General features: G+C 42.4%; 1 protein-coding gene across 1 annotated transcript in view; it reads left to right on the plus strand.

Moving 5' to 3' along the window:
• Positions 1 to 5224: 5224 nt before the first annotated feature.
• The window catches only part of ARFGEF2 (ADP ribosylation factor guanine nucleotide exchange factor 2), a 37937-nt gene continuing 22265 nt past the window's right edge, over positions 5225 to 20896 (plus strand). Inside the window, exons 1-14 of the mRNA XM_064167768.1 lie at positions 5225 to 5467; positions 12323 to 12353; positions 13090 to 13213; positions 14154 to 14300; positions 15125 to 15304; positions 15735 to 15954; positions 16595 to 16666; positions 16909 to 17057; positions 17466 to 17596; positions 18067 to 18301; positions 18539 to 18638; positions 18863 to 19002; positions 20047 to 20155; positions 20610 to 20811. Coding sequence (XP_064023838.1) covers positions 5329 to 5467; positions 12323 to 12353; positions 13090 to 13213; positions 14154 to 14300; positions 15125 to 15304; positions 15735 to 15954; positions 16595 to 16666; positions 16909 to 17057; positions 17466 to 17596; positions 18067 to 18301; positions 18539 to 18638; positions 18863 to 19002; positions 20047 to 20155; positions 20610 to 20811 — 1979 coding nt within the window. The 5' untranslated portion in view covers positions 5225 to 5328. The remainder of the gene's footprint in view (positions 5468 to 12322; positions 12354 to 13089; positions 13214 to 14153; positions 14301 to 15124; positions 15305 to 15734; positions 15955 to 16594; positions 16667 to 16908; positions 17058 to 17465; positions 17597 to 18066; positions 18302 to 18538; positions 18639 to 18862; positions 19003 to 20046; positions 20156 to 20609; positions 20812 to 20896) is intronic.

The following is a 20896-nucleotide window of genomic DNA, read 5'->3' on the forward strand; positions in this document are numbered from 1 at the left end:
TTAGATTTTTTTAATTAAATTAAGTTTTAAAATAGTCTAGCATCATTTCTATGACTGTTAGATATGCTAAAACCTAAACAACAAAATGAGAACCCAAACCTCTACTTCACCCAGGAGTACCTCACTTCGTCTCACCTATCATTTAGCACTGAACTGAGGAATCTATACTGGTTTGAATCAGAGCTTGGTTTTAGAGCCTGCAGTCATTAAGCTCCTGCACTTAGGTAAGAAAAAATCTGACACCCAATAACAAAGGCTCCAAAGACAAGCACTTGAAAGGAGACAGAATCCAAAATTAATGTCTTACCCCTATTTTGCCACTGCCTGTACAAAGAGAGGACACGCTTTCTTAGCAGACCTGGATTGGTTTTGTTGAGATAGAAGCATCTGAGTAAAACTGTACAGGTGGGAGGGATGGCAGGGACTAAGCAGTTTACATCCCAAAGCTCTAACCCCGGGGGTAAATGAAAGGCAAATAGAAATGTTAATTTGAGGAGGTGTCCTGAGAATGATCTGGCTACTTGCTGTGGTGCATTTCAGAAAAGTCTCATCTGGGAATTCTTATAAAATACAGTCTTAGGCTGCACAGCATCCCATAAATTGTTGATGGGTTTAGGTACTTTGCTGGAAAAATATGTTGGAAACATTGCTGTCACACAGGTAACACCACAGAACAGGCAGCTCCAGTGCGATTACAGCTTTACATTTTGATAGTAACAGCTGATTACTTCAGCCAGGAGAAACAACTCAATGTAGTATGTTGAGTCCCACTGCAGAAATTTGAACTCCAGGGTATCAATTTAATGCTGCTGGCCTGGAAATAAACTGTCCTGACATTCACTGCCTCTCATATTAACCTTTCCCTCCCTACATGAAGTCAAGCCTGTCAGTGCCATTTACTGCCAACTGACAGACAAGGATTGGTATCGTTGCACTTATAGTGAGATAAACATGCTGCAGTATCTCAAGTTATTGTGATCAAAGTATATTTTGACCTTCGGGTAAAAGTCCTTGACTAGAGGCATTAAACACACATGCACTGAGCTGCTGGCAATTCCTCAAGCCACCAGATAAGCCTGGGAAACTGGGCGGGGGGGGGAGGAAAGAGAGTTTCTATAGAGAGGAGGGGACATTTTTTTGTCATTTTCAAGGCCCATCTGCATCTTATCTGGATTCACAGAAAACTGTTTTTCACCAAGTTTGACTTACTGGTTAACCTGTATCAGCCAAATCTTCCCTCCTGCCATGGCCATCATGTTCTCCAAGGGAAATTCTTACTTATACTAAGACTGTAGATTTCAGCACTGAAATGAAATTACTCTTGAGTCCAGGTACAATCAGTTTGTCCTCTGACTCCTGAGCTCTCAGTGTCAGTACTGAACTCTGTGACAAGTGTCCTGCTCTCTCCTTTTTTTGTGTGCTATTTCTCCATGACTCTATTTCTATTAGACAAGCATCATTAGAGAGACATAGGTTTAGCTTTTCTTAGTTTGGTTGTGACAAATTCAGCTAACCAGAAGAAATTTTATATTGTTCCTTTTTGTCATTTTTTTCCCTCTTTTTGGTCAGTAATGAGGCTCTTAAGGCTTATACTGAATTTCTTGCCCTTCACAACAGAGCAAATTAAATTAGATGTTGCCTGGTTGATAAGACAGTCAGTGAGCTCTGTGAAGAGGATTTGAGAGTCCTCAGTATAACAGAGCTACAGTGGAGATGGAAGTAGAATTTAAAGAAGGCAGCTGAGTCATGAGATGCACAGCAAGCCACCTTCCTAATTCCCACTGAATCAGCATTAACCTGAAAAGTCTATTTTTCAGACTTTGCCTTTTTTGGACAAGGTTTTGAAAATGGCAATTAAATCCCATAACATTATTTATATTTTAATCTTTAATGTGAATTAATTCAACCATCTGGCACATAAACCATCACTTAACATATTGTTATCCAAAGTGATGTACTCAGAAGTGTCACATTTAAGTGATCAGAGGCAGAGGCATACAAAGATGTACGAACAGAGCTTAAATCCTGAAGAGGTTCCCAAACTCGAAGGATATTAGGAAATATATCATGGAACTGGGCACCTCTTACAAAATACTAGAGCATGTAATGACCTAATGCCCAAAACTTTTAGATGTGTAACATACTTTAAAAATAAATAGTAACTATATAAAATGATTACACAGCTGTTACAATTACAAAATAGTAGCATAATGAATCCTGCCAGGATAGCATCAGGGGAAAATGTGGGCTACTTCAGCATTCTGAAATCTCTAAATACTTAATGGAGTTAGTAGCTACTAAAGGAGCATCCATTATGTGGTTTCACTATATTGTGCAATGCAATTAATACATAAAACTTGAGGGTTGTGATGGTTTGGGTGTTACCCGCCCCCCCCCACTTTGGAAATCACCCAGACTAGACTCGGCTGGCTCTGGAAATTGAATGAAGCTTATTATTTACAGCTTAGCAGAATATACAAGCAGATATTTACAGTATATGTGGTTATATACAGAAATATACAAGGTAAACGGTAGTACAGAAACACAACAGCCCTCCAAGAAACCTGAGTCCCCAGGAGGGACTTCCAACCGCCCCTTCACCTTCCCCCTACCCCTCTCAACCTTACCCCAGTCCCAAGGAAGAATGGAGGTTCGGACAGGGGGTTAGGAAGCAAAGTAGATTAGTCAATAAAACAGAAGGTGCGGTTAGGAGAGAGAGATGCAGCTCGGAGCTCGCCAGCAGCAGAAGAGTGTTATCTATGTTTCGATTTTTGGTTTTATACATCTCAGCAAGCCTATGAGTGAGGTAGACATCAGCCTGGTTTTCCTTCCACAGCCTATAATCTAGTTCTCACCAAAACATTCTAGCTAGGCTCAAACTAGCACAATGGTGAAATTTGCTCTGTTTAGGAAAGCAATTACATTACTGAGTCTACAAGAAGGCTGAGATCAGATATTTATATGTTCACAGAAATGAATGCCTTTTGTATGGGAGACCAGAAAGTGGAACAAAATGCCAGAAGAATCCAGATTGTACAACATTTTCAATAGAAAACAAAAATATAACTCTAGCCACGATCAGGAAATGTCTTCTTTTCTTAAAGTAACATTTAATACCCAGACTTCTCCATTATTTGCCTCTGTTTTTCTGGTATTCCCATCACTATAATAATAGAGTCCTTCCATCTGCTAATGAATGGCAGTTAACATCCACACCAGATATTAGGAAGAATTTCCTAATTGGATAGTTAGTGAAACACTGGAGGCATCTAAGTGAAAAGCTGTTGAATCCCCTCTGTTAGAGCTTTTCATGAAGGGGCCACATTCTGCCTTTGTGCTTGGAGATGGACTAAATGATCTACTGAAGGCCTTCTCTGCTTCATGTTTCTGTGATTCTTACTTGGAGTAGAGATTCATTCTGCACGTGCGTTAACTTATGGCAGCTTCATCAGACAAACACTCAGAAGGACTTCAGCCTTCCAACAATGTCTCACCTTTATGACACGGTAATGCTTTCTGGCAGCAGAAGAGGCAGATCATACTATTATTGTCAACAGAGCAGATATAGCTAGTCAGTTTTGAGACAGTTGCATCTGATAAATTGTGACTAATGATGAGCAATGAAATCACAATCACATCACACCTAAACCTGTTATCTCCAAAGAAAACCCAAGTCTTCAGATACTGATAAATCTCAGAAATGGCTTCCAGACAAGGGTCCCTGCCTGCTTTTTACTGGGTTTGTTATAATTTCTGATTTCCCATGCTCTAACTTGTATTTTTCCATAAAAGTGGAGTCCTCAGCTCTGTATGAACCAGCCCGGATAAGCCTCTGGACAGCAGAGGTGATCACAAAGCCCCTGTCCATTTCCCCCGTGAAATAATACTAAAGTAATGCTTTGCACAGCTGTTTGGGGTTGGAGCTTTTGTCGGTGGTTTCTAGGATGAAAATTGCAGCTGTCGACAGTTTGACAGTAAGGATTCATTAATGACATTTTAAAGAATTAGCACTGGAGTCCTGCTGCTTGGGAAAGAAGTAAATAAAATTACAGTCTAGACAACCTAAACTGCCCTTGTATTCGCAGTGAGATGTAGTCATCTTAGTTTGATTAAGCCTTTTGTGAATGACAGAGAAGAGGTGGCTGCATCCCCCAGACGGCTGCCAGGTTGTGGTGCAGGGTGTCAGTGGACTAAACGAGATTATTTCCAAAGGTTATACTGGCTTTTAGCAAGCCCACGGTGTGATCTGGGGGGCAAAGCACCCTACCATGTAGGCCAAAGAGTAAAGGGAGAAGATGCAATTGGGCACAAGAGCAGAGAGAGTTTCTGGCATTGAAATGAAACCGTTTCTGATTCTTCCTTAATGTACACCTTAGGGTATTGCACAGGTGGAGTTTTTATCAGTGCCTCTTGGTAACACTGATCATGCCAATGTGAGACGCTTCGGTTAGAAGCACCATAGCTCTGAGTGTTACATTAACGACTTCCCTCTCGCTAAGTTAATTCGTACAAGCAACTGCAGCAGGGACTGCGTTTATAGTTCTAACATTCGTGCCTGAGGCGCCGGACACCAGTGCCCACCCCAGGCTTCTGCGTTACAGCACAGAAGGCAGCCAGGTTTGGGCCTCAGAAGGTGCAGGGACAGGGCAAGGGTCAGTTTCTTTAAAGGCTTGGGAGGAGGCCCGTGTGGAGCTCCGGGAGTCTCCCGGGGAAGCAGTGGTGCCGCACGGGCCCCTGCCGCGCACACAGGGCGCAGCAGAGCTCACCGGAAGCCCGCGGCGCCGGCGTTGACTGCGCGACTTACAGCCGCCAGCCGCGCACGGCGACAGAGCCAGGACGCCGGCCGCTGCCAGCCCCGGCCCGGGAGGCGGCCCCGCTACGAGCGCCGCCGCTGCCAGCCCCGGCCCGGGAGGCGGCCCCGCTACGAGCGCCGCCGCTGCCAGCCCCGGCCCGGGAGGCGGCCCCGCTGCGAGCGTCGCCGCTGCCAGCCCCGGCCCGGGGAGGCGGCCCCGCTACGAGCGTCGCCGCTGCCAGCCCCGGCCCGGGGAGGCGGCCCCGCTACGAGCGCCGCCGCTGCCAGCCCCGGCCCGGGAGGCGGCCCCGCTGCGAGCGTCACCGCTGGCGGCACCGCGGCGGGTCCGGGGTCACGGCGGGGCGGGGCAGCCCGTGTCACGTGACGGGGCCAACATGGCGGCGCCGTGGCGGGGGGCGCCGTGGCGGCCGCTGAGGGCGGCGCGCCTCTTCCGGACGGTGCGGTCGCGGTGTGGCCGCGGGCTCTGAGCGCCGGCCCCGGCGGCCCTTCCCTGCCCCTCGTGGGGCCGCCCAGCCATGCAGCCCCCGGCCCGCGAGCAGGACGCCCGCACCAAGAGCATGTTTGTGTCGCGGGCCCTGGAGAAGATCCTGGCCGAGAAGGAAGCGAAGCGGCCCCCTCACGGCCAGCTGCGGAGAGCCTGCCAGGTGGCTCTGGGTAAGTCGGCCCGGCCCGGCACGGCACGGCCCGGCACGGCCTGTCCGCGGGACTGCTCCGCCGGACTGAGCTGCGGCCACTCCCCGGCCTGGGAGGCTGACAGAAGGACGCTGCTGGCGGCCGGCGCACGGAACCCTTTGCCGCCTGCTGCGGCAGAGGCGGCGGGCGGTGTTACTGGCCCTCGGTGGTGTCCTCTGTCCCGTCCGACCCCCGGCGGGGTGCGAGAGTCCCGGGCAGCCAGCTGTGAGGCTGCTGGTCGGAATCCCGGCTGAGTGCCAGACTTCAGAGTGGGGGAAAAGTTCTCTCTGATAAGAGATGCACAAAGGTGGGGAGGAAACACTCGTCTGGTTTATTAGGGTTTGGATGCGATATGAAACAAAAGGGCTTAGCGTTTGTCACTTCAGAACCAATCTTGAGAAAACTGATTGGAAGCTCTTAAGCTGGAGAAGAGGCTGCTTGAGGCCCCCGAGTTACAGCGCCTCAGATCTTCCAGGGCTAGTAATCTTCTGGCATCTCACCTTCAGCTCTTGGCAGAGCTGGCTGTGAACTGTTAGTAGTGTAGCCATATGCCAGCGATGTCTGTGGTGTTTTACAGAGCTGAAAATACTTTTTGTGGAGTTGGTGCAGTGATCCTGAAATCTCCTGCAAGTACGATTTGACCGTACAGGTCTGTTACGGTTCTGAAAGCATATGGTGTTGTATGAAGGAGGAAGACTAACCTGGGGGAAGTACTGTCACGACTCTTCCAGTCGACTTCTCTGTGGCCTTTCTTATGCTGCAAGGGTGACATGTCTATTACAGCTTTAGTTACTTTGCACCAGTATGTTTCCTTTAATTAGGGGACACTTACAGTATCCAGAAGAGAAGATAGGCTGAGTATGCAAGGAAGCTGGGCAGCTACAAGTTCTGTCAAATGCACTGTGAACTCAAGCTTGAAAATTGCTGTCATTTTATTCTTCCTGCCTACACCTGCAAGAAATCAGTGGGAGCTAATTGTAGTGATGGTGTATCCGAGAAGGGCAACCAGACAGAAGGGTATTACGTGTTATTATGTAAAGTTGACATTGTGAGCAGTAATGTCACACGTGTGCTTCATCCAGCATGCTGCTCCTACTTAACTTCCTTCTCCAGATTTTGTCTCTAACTCCCCAAGCATGCACCCAACCCATTTACATCACTGGGAACCTGTTTTTCTGCTATGTGAATTTCTTTAGAGGCTGAGAAAGGAAACTTCTGTGAAGGGTTACTAGCGAAGGTCTTTATGTTTATTAACACATCCTAGATGGTGGTTTTGGGGGAGGGGTACAGTGCAATAGCCACCTATTAGCATTTGCATGTTGGATTATAACTATTTCATGCCTGTCTATTTTAAAGTACAGTAGGTTTGATGATAGTTAATGCTTGTGATGCTAATCTTGCCTGGAAAAAAAAATCCATGTCCCTTCTTGGACTAAAGCAGAGGTCAGCATGAACAGATAACCTTCTGTTGCCCAACATCCTGCCCCAGTAGGGCAGGGATTAATTACTGCACTAAAGGGTCTCATTCTATTTGGTCAATGTCACTGCATCATTTTAAGTTGCCAGTGTGAAAGAAGTTTCTTTATTTGCATGTGATCAACTCTACCCCTTGATTTAATTCTGTTTATGTTAAAGACTTTTTCATACAAATGAAAAGATCAGTTCTGTTAACGTGATTTCAGTTTAATTAAGCTTTGATATTAAATAAGACTGTTGCTTCAATTTTAAATGTGTTAGCTGAATTTTCGAGCCCTGTATGGTAGTAAATATGCTAGGAAGTGTGGGAAGAACATTACCTGCAGTCTGAGTTATTCAGATGCATCTTTCATCTACCCTGACATTCTATGATTCCATGGTACACAACTGTCACGGATTAAAGAAGCTGCAATGGTTTTAATAATAATAAAAAGTCCTGTTAGCTCTGAGTAAAATTAATTAAGTTTGAGAGAAATGTAAAGTGAACTTTATGGAGCTGCTACTTGTCAGCAGTTTTCTTCATTTTCTCTTCACATCACATTTTGAATAATCCCTCTCAACCTCCTCTTAATTCCATTTGCTGTGCCATCTTATTTGTACAGTGGTCTCTAACAGAGCCTTGGGGTATTGCACCACTTACAAACCACTCAGCATAGGTCATATGTAAGTGATAATCTGCTCTTGGTCCTGGGGAGTCTATGATGCATCCCCTTTGTAAATTGAGGGGAACTGGTGTAGTCTAGAACTAACACACAATTTATCCTGCATCTGTTTCTGCTGTAGTGTGCCTGCAGTCATGTTTCTGTTTATTACATTTGCTTTATTTTTTTTCTGTTTGGCAAGATGGAGGAATATATTTTGGAGTGTGGGAATGATGATTTTTTTATGGGAGTTCTTTATTGAGTGTGTTCAACTCCTGAAAACTTAAGGAAATTACTACAGAAAATTTCTGTCATTCTTCTGTAGGAGATGTAGGTGTTCTGTCATTCCAGTTTTAAACTGCTCTTACTCTCTTTCCTCTTCCTTTCCTAGTAAGATGAGACTAATACTGTGCAGTTTTGGACTGCAAAATATCTATGTGACTTTGTGGAAATGAGATATGTCATAGGCTCAAATGGGACATAAATATAACAAAGACGGAAGAAAAGGAACAGTACCGGTTCCCAGTGGTGTTTTATTGGTTGGTTGTTTTGGCTTTTTCCTCTATCCACCCCTCCTTTGAAATATGTGGCATTAGTGTTGAGCAAGCAGAGTTAAATAGATTCCTTCATTCAGGCTCTTGCTTCATCAGTAGGTGTAACGGTTCTGTCCTGTGCCAGTAAACCCCAGGAGAGACTGGGAGAAATGGAGGATTTTAAACAGAGAAGCTGTTCTGCTTTGCTTTAGAAAATTGTGGTTTTAGGAGAACTTGTTTTCAACAGCCAGCCAGTGTGTTGTATAAAAATAGTTGCTTAATAAGCATTTACATGGAGCTCAAGGTACACAACGTTCTTAGTAAGTCTACTGAAATAATCTATCCTGAGAAATGTAGGGTGGCACACAGCAGCGTGTCACAGCAGTTCGTGTGCTCCAGTGCTAGCCGAGTGCTGGGTCTCATACAAACCATCACTCTTGCCCTGTTAGGACTATTTAATGACATACAGTGCAGGCAGCCTGGTTATATGACCTTCTTTGATTGCCTAGGCACCTCCAAGTACGTGTCTTGGAGCTTTGTAAACAACAGAACAGCCTATTAATGAGTTTGGAAAAACCAAACCAGCCTTTTAAACCATGGCTTTGCTTAGGAATTTAGTTCTGCATTTAAGAAGCTTCTAAAAGGAATTTGCTTGAGTTTAGCAGCCTCTTTGCTGGCGTATTTGGAGCAAGCTGAGGCAGAAGAGATAGCCTTGCTTCATTGTGGTAGTCTTCTGTAGATGGATAGAATTACTGAAGGCAAGGTGTTAGGCTTTTGATTTAAGGCAACCTGGACTTAGGCAACGCTGCAGAGTTCACCAGGTTGGGGATAGGGAAGCTTTTGCTTCTGCTCCATGTGTTTGTGTTGGCACTGCTCTCTGGTGTGCTGTCAGGCTATGGAAAAACATTGCTGGTGTCCTGGTACTAGCACAAGCTATGCCATTTTCTGCACAAGAACTGGTTTGCTTGCACTGAGACAAACTCAACTGTGCATTAACATAGGATGGATCTAACTGCAGACAGGCAACTATTTCCTCCATTGTAGTGTGGTTTTCCATACAAGCAAATTTAAACCATTTTTCTAATAAAGAACAGTAGCTGCTCTCAGCATGAGCTTCATCCTGCTTTTAGTATGGCCAGAAGGTCTGGGAGAAATTGCTGCAGGGCCTTGCATAATATTCCAGTTGTGTTTCCTGGTAGGAATGCTGAAAAGCTTGAGTGGGCAGCACAAGTAGTGCCTGGAGTTGAAGAGGTTCGTTGCTGGCTGAAGTGGATGAAGTATATGGGCAATACATTTGCTCTTGAAAGCAAGGGGTTGGCCTTGTGCTGTGACAGGCAGACTGACCAAAATTCAGACTTCTGTAGCAGGGGAATGGAATTGAGCTGTGCCACTTAATCCAGTGACAGTAGGTTTCTGGAAGCTGCCTGTGCCTGGTCAGGGCTTGGCAAGCTGTTCATGGCAGCAGACTTCAATTAAGCAACAATTTCTGTTTCACTTCTGGTGGTCAGACCACCAAACAAGTGCTTCAAATGTGGAGGTTTCCAAACTATTCTGAAGGAATCACTAGCAGAGGCACGGCTCTAATTTGCTTTTGTCCTTTCCTTCATTCTTTTCTGCCAGTATTATCTATTAAAATGCTGTTGTGGAGCAGATGTTTTTCTGTGGCTTTAGAAAAGCCTGTGTATTATAAAACTGTGGGACCTTGGTTAGATTTATTTATTTGAAAATATTTGTGGAGTGCTTCTGAGGGTGAAATTATCATTGCTTTAATAGGAGATGCAACCTATTTCTCCAATGCAAGGTCCGGTCTAATTTGTCTACCTGTAAAGATGAACATGGTCATGACTCCTTAAGGCTAAAATCTTTGTGAAAAGTCCAATTAAAAACTTTTTGCTGTGCTGCTCTACTGGCAAACAGTATAGGGAGAAAGTGATCTCCTAAGAAGAAAAATAATTTCACTTGGCTATAGGACATTTGGGGAAAAAATAGTGTTGCATGATTACACAAATCACCATTTTTAGTGCAAGGAGGACTACTTCCCTAACTTGAGCAATCTTTCTGTTTTGGAAAAAAAAACAACTAGCTTGTTCAGAGGGTGCTGAGTTCTTGCAGTTGTTAAAAAACCCCTCTAGACCCTAGTTTTACAGGCTGTCTTAAATACAGCATTACCTGTGGTGTAACTGACCACCCTGCTGTATTTAGGGTTCTGGCTGAAACTGAAATACGCCTTTTTCTGCCAAGGGCTGGAGGCAGGACTAAGTGTTCTGAACGTATAAAGCTACCCAGAAAGCCACACGTTTGAAGCAGCTAGATCTTGCAGGCAACAGGAATGCACTGCTCTAATACCGTGACAGAGCTAAGAAACTGGGGAGTCCTTTAGGATATGTTGTTCTCAATAGCTTTGTGGGTCATAACATGGTGTTAAAGATGGGCAAATCAATCAAGATGGCTGAATTCAGCCTTTGAACTTCTGACTAGCCATCTCATTGATAAACCAACTGGATACTGAGGTGAAGAAAATCCAAGATGTGGTGCTGTGTTGAAGATTTAGTTGGCATGGGACATTTTGTTTCTGTTACTTTCCAACAGTCCCCATTCTGTTGAATCTCCTTACAAATTGAAACCTGAAGTTTTAGGGGATGATGATGCTGGGTTTGCACTGCTGCTGAACTGTGGAGTTACTTGTGGTTCTGAAACCCCAGACACTGGAGCTATGCGCTTGGCTTGGCGCATTGCCTTGCCACTGGCCTGCACAGTACTGGCAAGCAACAACTGTCTCCTTTGAAAGTCCCAGGCATGGTTATTTGCATGATGGACTTGATGAGAACATGGTGGGCTTCTGAACAGGACCATGACGCAATGTGGGCTTCTGCCTGTTCAGTTTGTCTGTTCTTTTGTTGACTGTAGGGTGGATAATGTTCCTTCAGTTCTTGTTACGTCATTTATTGCTGGTGGGTGTCAGGCTGCTGCTTTCTTGACTGATGGCTATGCTGGCACTCATTAATGAGGCAGTGTGGCAAATAGAAAGAGGCCCAGTCCTGAATGTAGCTTATCACTCACAGCTTGCAGTTCTGCAGGTTTCCTCCATGCTTTGCTTCCATCTTCCCTATAAAACAGGGCTGCTAGTGTTACAGAACAGGCATGCTCTGTGAGGATTAATTATTGTAACATTCATTGAACAATAGGACAGTTGAAAAACTTGTAGTGTGTTTGTTGCTTGTTCATTTGTGTGGTTTGTGTATTGTGAGGCAAGAAATTACTGAGATTCACAGACACTGCTGAAATCATCTGGTCATCTAATCCCAACCATTGGTGCCTCTATAGGGCTGTGGAGAACTTGGGGTGAATGATCCACTTCTGATAATTCTGCAACTGAAACAAGTTTTATAGGTCTGGTAATTTGCAGGTGCATGAAGTAGTTTGGGATGGTCAGTATTCCATGTGGTGTTACCAGTGATTGCAGCTGTACAGCCTTACTCTGTGTGCTATTTTTGATAGGTCTTGTCAGTGTTGATAGTATGCACTTGTGCTGTGTCTGGGGTAATGCAGTTCTGGTGTGTGTTGTGCATCATGGTGATAACATTAGAAATCCTCAAAAAGCCATGCTAGAACATAAGGAATTTGCTACTGTGTACAAGAGAAATGAGACACTATTTTCTTCCCTCTTGTATGCAATTTTCCAAGAAGCTCCCTAGAACCCCAACTAACCAAGAAAACCACGACCAAACAATACCACAACCAAACTGCTGGCAAAGGTTTCTTATTTCTTAAGAGTTTGTTCAGCTGATCTCATATTGTGAGGTTTAACAAAAGGAGGCTAATTAGCACTGTAGTTAATGGGAAGGTCATAGTTTATGCAGTGGCTTAAAGGCGTCTGCAGACCTGAGCTGTCTGTGATGCAAACTGACTCATGAATAAAAATTACTGTGTTTAATACTAAAGACTCCTTTTGTTAAGGGTATTTGGACAAATCAGCATTTTCATATCGAAATTGAGAGCCTCCCAACAAACAGTGTATCTGTCTGAAGGTGTTACAGAAAGGGAATAGCAAATACTGAAGTGTCAGACTTGTGGCTTGAAACAGCTTGGCTTTGTTACATTTTCCTTACTAGTGATGTTGGTAAGGATAACTTCATGCTGGGTGTGGAATGTTTTCAGTCTTTTGTTTGTTTTTTCTTTTCTTCCAGATGAAATAAAAACAGAGCTGGAAAAGCAAAGGTAAGTTATTAATTCCTGTAGACTATGCCAGAAAACAGCAAGATGGTAGTGAAAACGTTAGGAGTGTGTATACACTACATCAGTGTCTTTATGAATACCCAGTTACACAACTTTCTGCCCAAGCCAGGATATGGCCAGTTCCAGTCACGTAATATGTGTGGCTATGGGTGCTCAATTCATAACTGCCTCCAGATTTCACTAGGGAAAAACTGCTGGTTCACTAGTGTTTAACTTCCTTTCACTGAGCTCAATATAGCCTGCTGGGAAACAGCAGCAGTTTTTCTCTGTTTGATAGTGTATGGTCTTGACAAGCTAGATCAGGAGTACAAATTGAAATATTACTTGAGTCCAAATTTTAAAACACTTTTCCAGCACCGCTCTGTGATTTAAAATGAGCTCCCAATGTGCTTGCTTAGTATCCCTTACATGGACCCTGTTTAATTAAGTTGGTATAACTTTGTTAGGTTTATCTTTTAGGTTGTGTAGGATTTCCCCAGGTAGCACTACAGTGTCCAGTGTAATGAGGGAAGAGTTAAGTTGAAGATCTGAGAAAGATCAGATGCAATACTGATGCTTAAAGAAAGTTGAACTTTCCTTAAGGAAGTGTGTGAGAGAAACTTGGATTACATCTGCATGCTGCTGTGTCCCATCCAGCTTTGCATTTAGAAAAGGAGGAAGCGTAGTCTGCTGTTACAGACATGTTTACAGAAACTAATAACTCTTTCATCTGACCTAGAGAAGGCACTGCGGCTCCACCAAAAGCAAACTTCATTGAAGCAGATAAATATTTCCTTCCATTTGAGCTGGCCTGCCAGTCAAAGTCTCCACGCATTGTCAGTACCTCACTGGACTGTTTACAGGTGACTTTTGTGTTTAAGTTTGGGCCAAATGCTATGGAGAAAAACGCAGTTACAAAAACTCTTGGAGTGAAGTAGTGTTGTCCTGGGTATAGAAGTGTGAAGATGCCCACTGTGCCTACCTAGATGCATAAACTATGCAAAATAGAGTATCAGCAGACTTGGCTGAAAGTGCTTCTTGTCAGGCAGAACTGTGTGTGGTGTTTTCTAGTGAAGCAAGCCTTCATTGAAAGTCATGAATGTTTGCATTATTTAGTAAAGATTTTCCACCTGTGATGCTCCAGAAGTACCTGCCATGGTGTCTCCTCTGGTGCTGATGTGATGGGAGGTCAGATTCTGGAATCTTTGGACTTTGTTCCTCTTCAGATTCTTACAGAAAAAAAATAATGCAAGTTAGGGGCAGAACCTTTCTGTTGTGAATAGATACAAAAGTTGATGTTAAAAAACTTTCTGTTCTCCCAGGCAACCAGCAACAAAACAAGGGGACACAGTCTCAAATTGTGCCGGGGAGGTATAGGCTGAATGTTAGGAGGAAGTTCTTCCCAGAGAGAGTAATTTGCCCTTGGAATGGGCTGCCCAGGGAAGTGGTGGAGTTGCTGTCCCTGAAGGTGTTCAAGAAAAGACTGGATGAGGCACTTAGTGCCATGGTCTAGTTGATTGGCCAGGGCTGGGTGATAGGTTGGACTGGATGATCTTGGAGGTCTCTTGCAACCTGGCTGATTCTATGATTCTAAACGATCTGAGTGGAAAAAGAGTATCAGTTGCTAAATTATTCTGTCTGAATGGGTCCAAGTCTCTCGTAGCCAGACTGTTGATGGTGTTAAATGTTTGTATTAAAACTGGTTATGTGAGGTGTGCTGTCTAACCATCGTCTTTTATGGTGCACTTAAGTGTCTTTTAGTTAACAGGATATGGTTGTCTAACCTTCATTTTCTCTACCTAGAAACTCATTGCATATGGACATATCACTGGCAATGCTCCAGACAGTGGAGCTCCTGGAAAACGACTGATTGACCGCATAGTTGAAACCATTTGCAATTGTTTTCAGGGTCCTCAAACAGATGAAGGAGTACAACTGCAGATAATTAAGGTATTTTATTTGGTTTGGTTTGATGCAATGTCAGCTTGCCTTTTCTGTCTTTGATTTTTGTAACTGAAGTAAATTTAAACACAGAGTAGAGTACTTGGGGCCCAGTTTCCCTGTTTCTTACACTGTTAGATGTGTCATCTGGATTTAGGGAAGCTGTCACCATGCCAGACTTCATATGTGAAATACATTTCCTCTTGATGCAGCAGAAGCAAAGGGAAAGCTTTATAAATGTTTGTCCTTCTTTCTGGCCTGGGTACTCTCTCTAGCAGACAGCTTGATCTTCATATTCTAGACTAGTAATGCCCACTTTCATTAGGCAAATGAATTGCTATCAGCCTTCAGCTGAAGGCACAGTAATTGTGAGGCAGTATTCTGGCCTGCTGCTCTAGCCTCGCTGTCTTCCTGTCCCCTGTTCCAGAGGGATCTGCCCTGTGTGTTCTCTGCAAGGCATAGTAGAACCAATGATGTGTTCTCCAGTTCTGAAATCTACTTGGGCTAACAGAGCTGAGGTGAACCTTCTGGTAATCTAATTTGATGGCACTGTAGATTTGTCCCTTTCACAGAAATGCAACCATAGGATATAAAAGTGTTTTATTTGGTGGTGAAAAACTAGTTGCGATAAAATACTTAAACCACTCAGGAGAGAAAGGGGAGGCTTAGAAACCCTTCTTTGATTTGAAACATCACTTCAAAGAAACAGAAGTCCCTTATGAAAAGGTGCATGTGTTTTCTAACCCACTGATTGCTATGGAAGACTCACATGAAGTTGTATTGCTTCACATGAAGTGTATTCACTTAGATTTAATGTTTATGGACTCTTTCAGGCTCTTCTCACTGCAGTAACATCTCCGTATATAGAAATCCATGAAGGAACAGTTCTTCAGACTGTTAGAACCTGTTACAACATCTACCTGGCCAGTAAAAATCTTATCAATCAGACAACTGCCAAAGCTACCCTTACACAGATGTTAAATGTCATTTTTACACGGATGGAAAATCAAGCTGTATGTAGCTCTTGCCTTTGCTCGTTTCAAATGTTTAGGCTTGACAAATGAACAGAATGCTTTTATTACTGGTTTTTAATGGATCTGCCATTGTAGTTGGAGATTTGTTGATTTGTAATTTAAGAACAACCTCTGTCAAATCCTGCACCGAAGTGTGCTGTCTGATTAAAAGTACAATATGAAGCTTGTTGCTGATAACAAGATTTCACACTGTAGTTTCTGCCAAGTGGCTTTCTGTAAACACATGATGGGATGTTTTTAAAATAAGCTCTAAAAGCATCTTTTGAATTTGACTGCCCAAACAATTATGTTCTCACTGTGTCTTTTTGGTTAACATGTGAATTCACGCAGGAACAGCAGTTGTCATACAGATCTGTTTTTCCCTTATGTTTTGTGCCTAAGGTTAACTTTTTCATATTGTTTTTTCAAGATACAAGAATCCAGAGAAATAGAAAAAACTAATCAGCAAAAATCCCAGTCGCCTGCAATTCAAGTGGTGCCCAAGTCTCCAAAGCTTGGTCAGTTAAAGCACAGCTATCAGGAAGGCAAACCCACTGCTCCTGCAAGTGTAGAATTGACGAACGGGGAGCCTGAGAGGACAGAAAATGGAGAAGTGAAGTTGGAGCAAGATCAGACTCATTCAGCATCAGGTGAACAAGAATAGTTTGTGTCTCTTGCTTTCAGTTACACCATTTCTGTTGGAAAACACTCTCCTAGGCTATTGTGGGTTTAAGTGGCTTGGGTCATTGGCTGAAATCATAGTCGTATTTTCTTACTACTTACTTCAGAGTATGCAGGCCACCCTTAGCTTGTCTACAATATCATAACTATTAAAGAAAGGCTCATGTTTTCTCTAGAGTTCTGGTGTAGCTATACATAGCTTATATAGAGAGAGTTATAATGGAATTTGACCTGATAAGGGTGATAAAAGGGAAGGGAAGTTGCAGAATTACTTTGAGGTGATTCAAGTCCTGTGCTAAAAATGAGACCTTCTCATAAATATGTACTGTATCCAAATTAGAGACATAAGATATTCCAGAACTAGAAGTTTGTAACAATTGACAAATACAAAAGGCAAAACAACTTAATTAAAAATAGTGCTGTATTTTAAGCAATGGAAATCCTATAAATGATAATTTTTGCACAACTTCTTGGAAATGGTTTTAGAGAACTACTAAAGAAAATCTGTTGTGGTGGTGGTGTTTTTTTAACCTTCTGCCTCTGTCATGTTTGTCCTTTCCATCTTCTTAAACAGAAGTACTAAATTCAACTCTTTGTGTGTTTCTTTAGAGGAAGGAACTGATGGAGGAAAAGAAATGGTTAAAGGCATCCTGGAAGATGTGGTTAAGTCAGCTGTGAAAGGTAGAAAAATCTTCTAAGGTACAATAGGTGCATGTGCATTGGGGAGCTTGTTTCTTTCTGTAAAACCATGTAAGTTATTTTTGTAACAAAGTATGTTGTCAAGAACATCTACAGAGGGGGTTTTGTTGGTAGTTGAGAAACTTTCTAGTGCTTACCAGTGCTGCCTGTGTCCCTCTTGGTTGTAATGCTTCATGAGAATGCTCAATGGATGATTTTAATCAGTTTTACTTATTCCCATTTAGAGGCTGAAGAAAAGCAAATAGCAGAAACAGTTAAGACTCTCCCTGCATCAGATGCTACAGATCTGGCTCTTTCTAGCTCTAGTAATGAAAATGTACAAACAAATGGGATTCCAGATGATGGGCAATCTGTTTCCTCCACTGATAATCTGGTAAATTACTTCACTGGATACTTAATGTATATTTAGGGAAGGAGAAATTTATCATGCCAACTGCTATGGTGGGATTTTATGGAGAGGAGGAGGGATGGAAGCTTTAATGTGTGTGTCCTATTCATGTTTGAAGAGGAAGCAGCAACTGCAATCCAACTAAATATGGAAAACAACTGTTCTAAAATTGATGATGTTACTTGTATCTTAATACAGAGTGAGGCTAGAGGAGAAGAGTCAGTCAATATGTGTGAAAAGATCCAGATCACTTTTAGTCCTGTTTAGATTTAAACACTGCTGAATGGACTACTTCTTAACTCTGTAGCTAATTCTCTGAGGAGCTGTGGAATCTTCCTAATTGCTCCGTTCCTTTGTCTCACTGAGGCTCTAATGTTGTTTCTCTCTCTCAAGGAAACAGATGTATCTGGGCATCAAGCTGCTGCCAAATTTTCCCATGTTCTACAGAAGGATGCCTTCCTTGTGTTCAGGTCGCTGTGCAAGCTCTCAATGAAACCACTTGGTGATGGACCACCCGACCCCAAGTAATGAAACTTTATTGTACTGTCTTTTTCAGGTAGCTTTTGGAAACAGTTAGGTAGCTGCTGTACAGTACAATGGGTGTTCAAAGTTGACCTGTAAGGCCCCTGTTTCACTTAACTTAATGAATCTGGGCTTGAAACTTGCCTCAGATTATTAAAAATGTAATACTTGAGGATTTTCTCTTTAATTTTTTTTTCAGTAATCTTTTCAATTGAAGTGGCCTTCCTTATAGTATTTGTTAGGATTTGAAGGAATGTTTCTGAGGTGCATCTATTACCCTAGTCTAGGATGGTCATCTTCAAATTCAGACTGTTGCAGGTTAATTTCCACCCCTTCTGCCCCATGCCTTGAAATGGATTAAAAGACCAGTCACTTCTGCATTACATGGCATAGTGCTGCAGTGGTCTTGTTGACTAGAAGCATGTCTTTGGCAATGCAATATAAATGGACTGAAAGTTCTTTTTTTCTCCAGGTCCCATGAACTGCGTTCTAAAGTAGTCTCTCTCCAGCTGCTTCTCTCAGTACTGCAGAATGCTGGTCCAGTTTTCAGGACACATGAAATGTTCATCAATGCAATCAAGCAATATCTTTGTGTAGCATTATCTAAAAATGGAGTCTCTTCTGTTCCTGATGTATTTGAGCTCTCTCTTGCCATCTTTCTCACACTGCTTTCCAATTTTAAGACCCATTTGAAGATGCAAATTGAGGTGAGAGACTCTTTGAAAAATGTTTGTGTGATGGTCTAGGTCTCAAAAAATATTGTAAAGTTCATTTAAAAGCTGGAATTTGAAGTTAATGTCACTATTTTGCTGGCTTATTGAACTAATACTACTACTACTGTATTCAAATTCCAGTATGCATGAGGTGATACTATTCAAGAGAAAAATGATTGAATAGAAAAAGGATTTTTACATTTTAACATGATTACCTCCTTTATTTTGTAGGTGTTCTTCAAAGAGATCTTCCTGAATATCCTAGAGACTTCTTCAAGCTCCTTTGAACACAAATGGATGGTGATTCAGACTTTAACTAGAATTTGTGCAGGTACTTTCACTGCTGTGAAAAGCAGTCACTTCTTCTGGCATCAGATGAAAACTTTATAGGCAAATGCCACACATAATGTGTAAGCATGAAAAACTGAATTTGGTCCTGTAGTGCTTGGGTTAAATAGCTGGATTCGTCCCCAATGCCTGCTCCAAGTGGCTGATTTTTTTGGGAAAATTCTGTTAGCCTGACTCTTAATACTTGCACTTTCTTTTATTTTCAAGATGCTCAGTGTGTAGTGGATATTTATGTTAACTATGACTGTGATTTAAACGCTGCTAATATCTTTGAACGCCTTGTAAATGATTTGTCCAAAATCGCTCAGGGACGAAGTGGGCACGAGTTGGGAATGACTCCTTTACAGGTAAGAAAACCAACTTGGAACATAAGCTATTATCTTTTCATAAATAGTGCTGTTTCCATCATTATCAGTATTTCCAGTGGTCATGATGTCTGTTGCCTGTACCTGTAGTAAGTACTTAGTTTTTAATAATAATACAATTACAGATGAATGCTGATGGTTTTGATGAATACTTGTGTTGTGACACTGGGCTTTTTTGGGTTCTTTTGTTGGGCTGCCATAGGAGACAATCAAATGAGCCTTACTCAACATAATTTTCCTTATGGGGCTTAGAAACCATCAGTGACTTCATCTTGTGTTCGCATTACACAAACTTTTCCTGCTTCATCTCCACCCCAAGTATTTAATTTATTAAAATTATACTTCCTCAGTCCTTAAAGGGAGACTGGAGTATAGATTGCTTTCAGCAAGAGAAAATATTTTTGATGTTGGCCTTATCCTACAGCACTGCTGTTCTAGCCCATGTAATGGCTTTTAGGGTTGAAGTGAAATTGATGCCAGTGTTAGTTTGAACTTGAGTACATTTCTCACTTTCAATTGGAATTGCATCAATGCTTGCTTGGTTGTTTCTTTGTTATAGTGGGTTTTTGTTGTTTTCTTTCTGTTGTGTATGTGTTTGGGGTTCTGTTATCGTTTGGTTTTGTTTTGTTTGTTTTCTGCCCTGCAAGTGGAAGTAGAAGCCAGGAGTACTTTGTTTTGGATATGAGTAGAACTGTTTACAGCTAAGGTAGTGAGACACTTCTCTTGCTTGTGGGGAGTTGACACTGTAGAGGCTCACTCAATGGTTGTAATCATTCATACTACCAAGTGGTTGCACTGAATATTTGGTGTATATTGCCTCTTGGTTGTACTCATCAGTTGTTACTAGACCACCTGCTTAAAGTAGCTGCAACATGTTCTGGTGTCGTTATGGTTGTTTTGGCATGGACTGTAACCAGGCTAAGTAGTTAAGGGGCAAAACCTTGTATAAGCAGTAGACTTTGATAGATGTTTTTATAGTGGATGGATGTTTATTGGTTTATGGGGTTTTTGTTTTGTGCTTTTCAGGAACTAAGCCTGAGGAAGAAAGGACTTGAATGTTTAGTTTCTATTTTAAAATGTATGGTGGAGTGGAGCAAAGACCTTTATGTGAACCCAAATCATCAGGCCAGCCTGGGTAAGATTATGTCCTAATGGAGAGACTAATGTGTTTACTCTCTGTATTTACTCAATGTTTAGAAGTTCTTCACAAGTATGGATGCTAAGTTTATGCATAACTATCTAGACAAATGAAGTATTTAACCAACAATTGTTAATCCTGTTGCAGGATCTGACTCTGAAGTGTCTGGTTCAAATAGCCAGGTGCTGTTGAAGAGTTTTAGCCAGGCCATTGTCTGTGCTACAAAAGCTGGCTTTTACACAGCAGGACATGTGACAAATCTTGCAGTTACTAAGTTGAAGTGCAAGAATTTCTCTGTAGCTGCTGCTGTTCTTCTGCCTTTTATTGGATTGTTTTGGAATTGCATCAATATGGCTTCTTTATGTAGTGCAGACTGCCAAAACCAATATTGACTCAAATTTCCACTGAAGAGTTTAAAAACTTTGAACAGTCTCACCCTGTTTTTAAATAGGTTCATATAAACCATCTGAACAGGAAATGGCTGAAGGTAAATGCCTGGAGAGTGGAGGAAGACGGAGTAGTGTCAGTTCTTTGGACTCCACTGTGTCTTCAGGAGTTGGAAGTGTTGGTACCCAAACTGCTGTCCAAGATGATCCAGAGCAATTTGAAGTAATCAAGCAACAAAAGGAAATAATTGAACATGGGATAGAGCTGTAAGTCTAGTATGGCAAGAAAATAAAGGTTTGCTTGTCATAAAACCTGTGTACCACCATGTTGTTTCTTGCAGTCTTCTGTAGT

This window comes from Pogoniulus pusillus, chromosome 29, assembly GCF_015220805.1.
Source record: "Pogoniulus pusillus isolate bPogPus1 chromosome 29, bPogPus1.pri, whole genome shotgun sequence".
In the NCBI taxonomy this organism is placed as follows: domain Eukaryota; kingdom Metazoa; phylum Chordata; class Aves; order Piciformes; family Lybiidae; genus Pogoniulus; species Pogoniulus pusillus.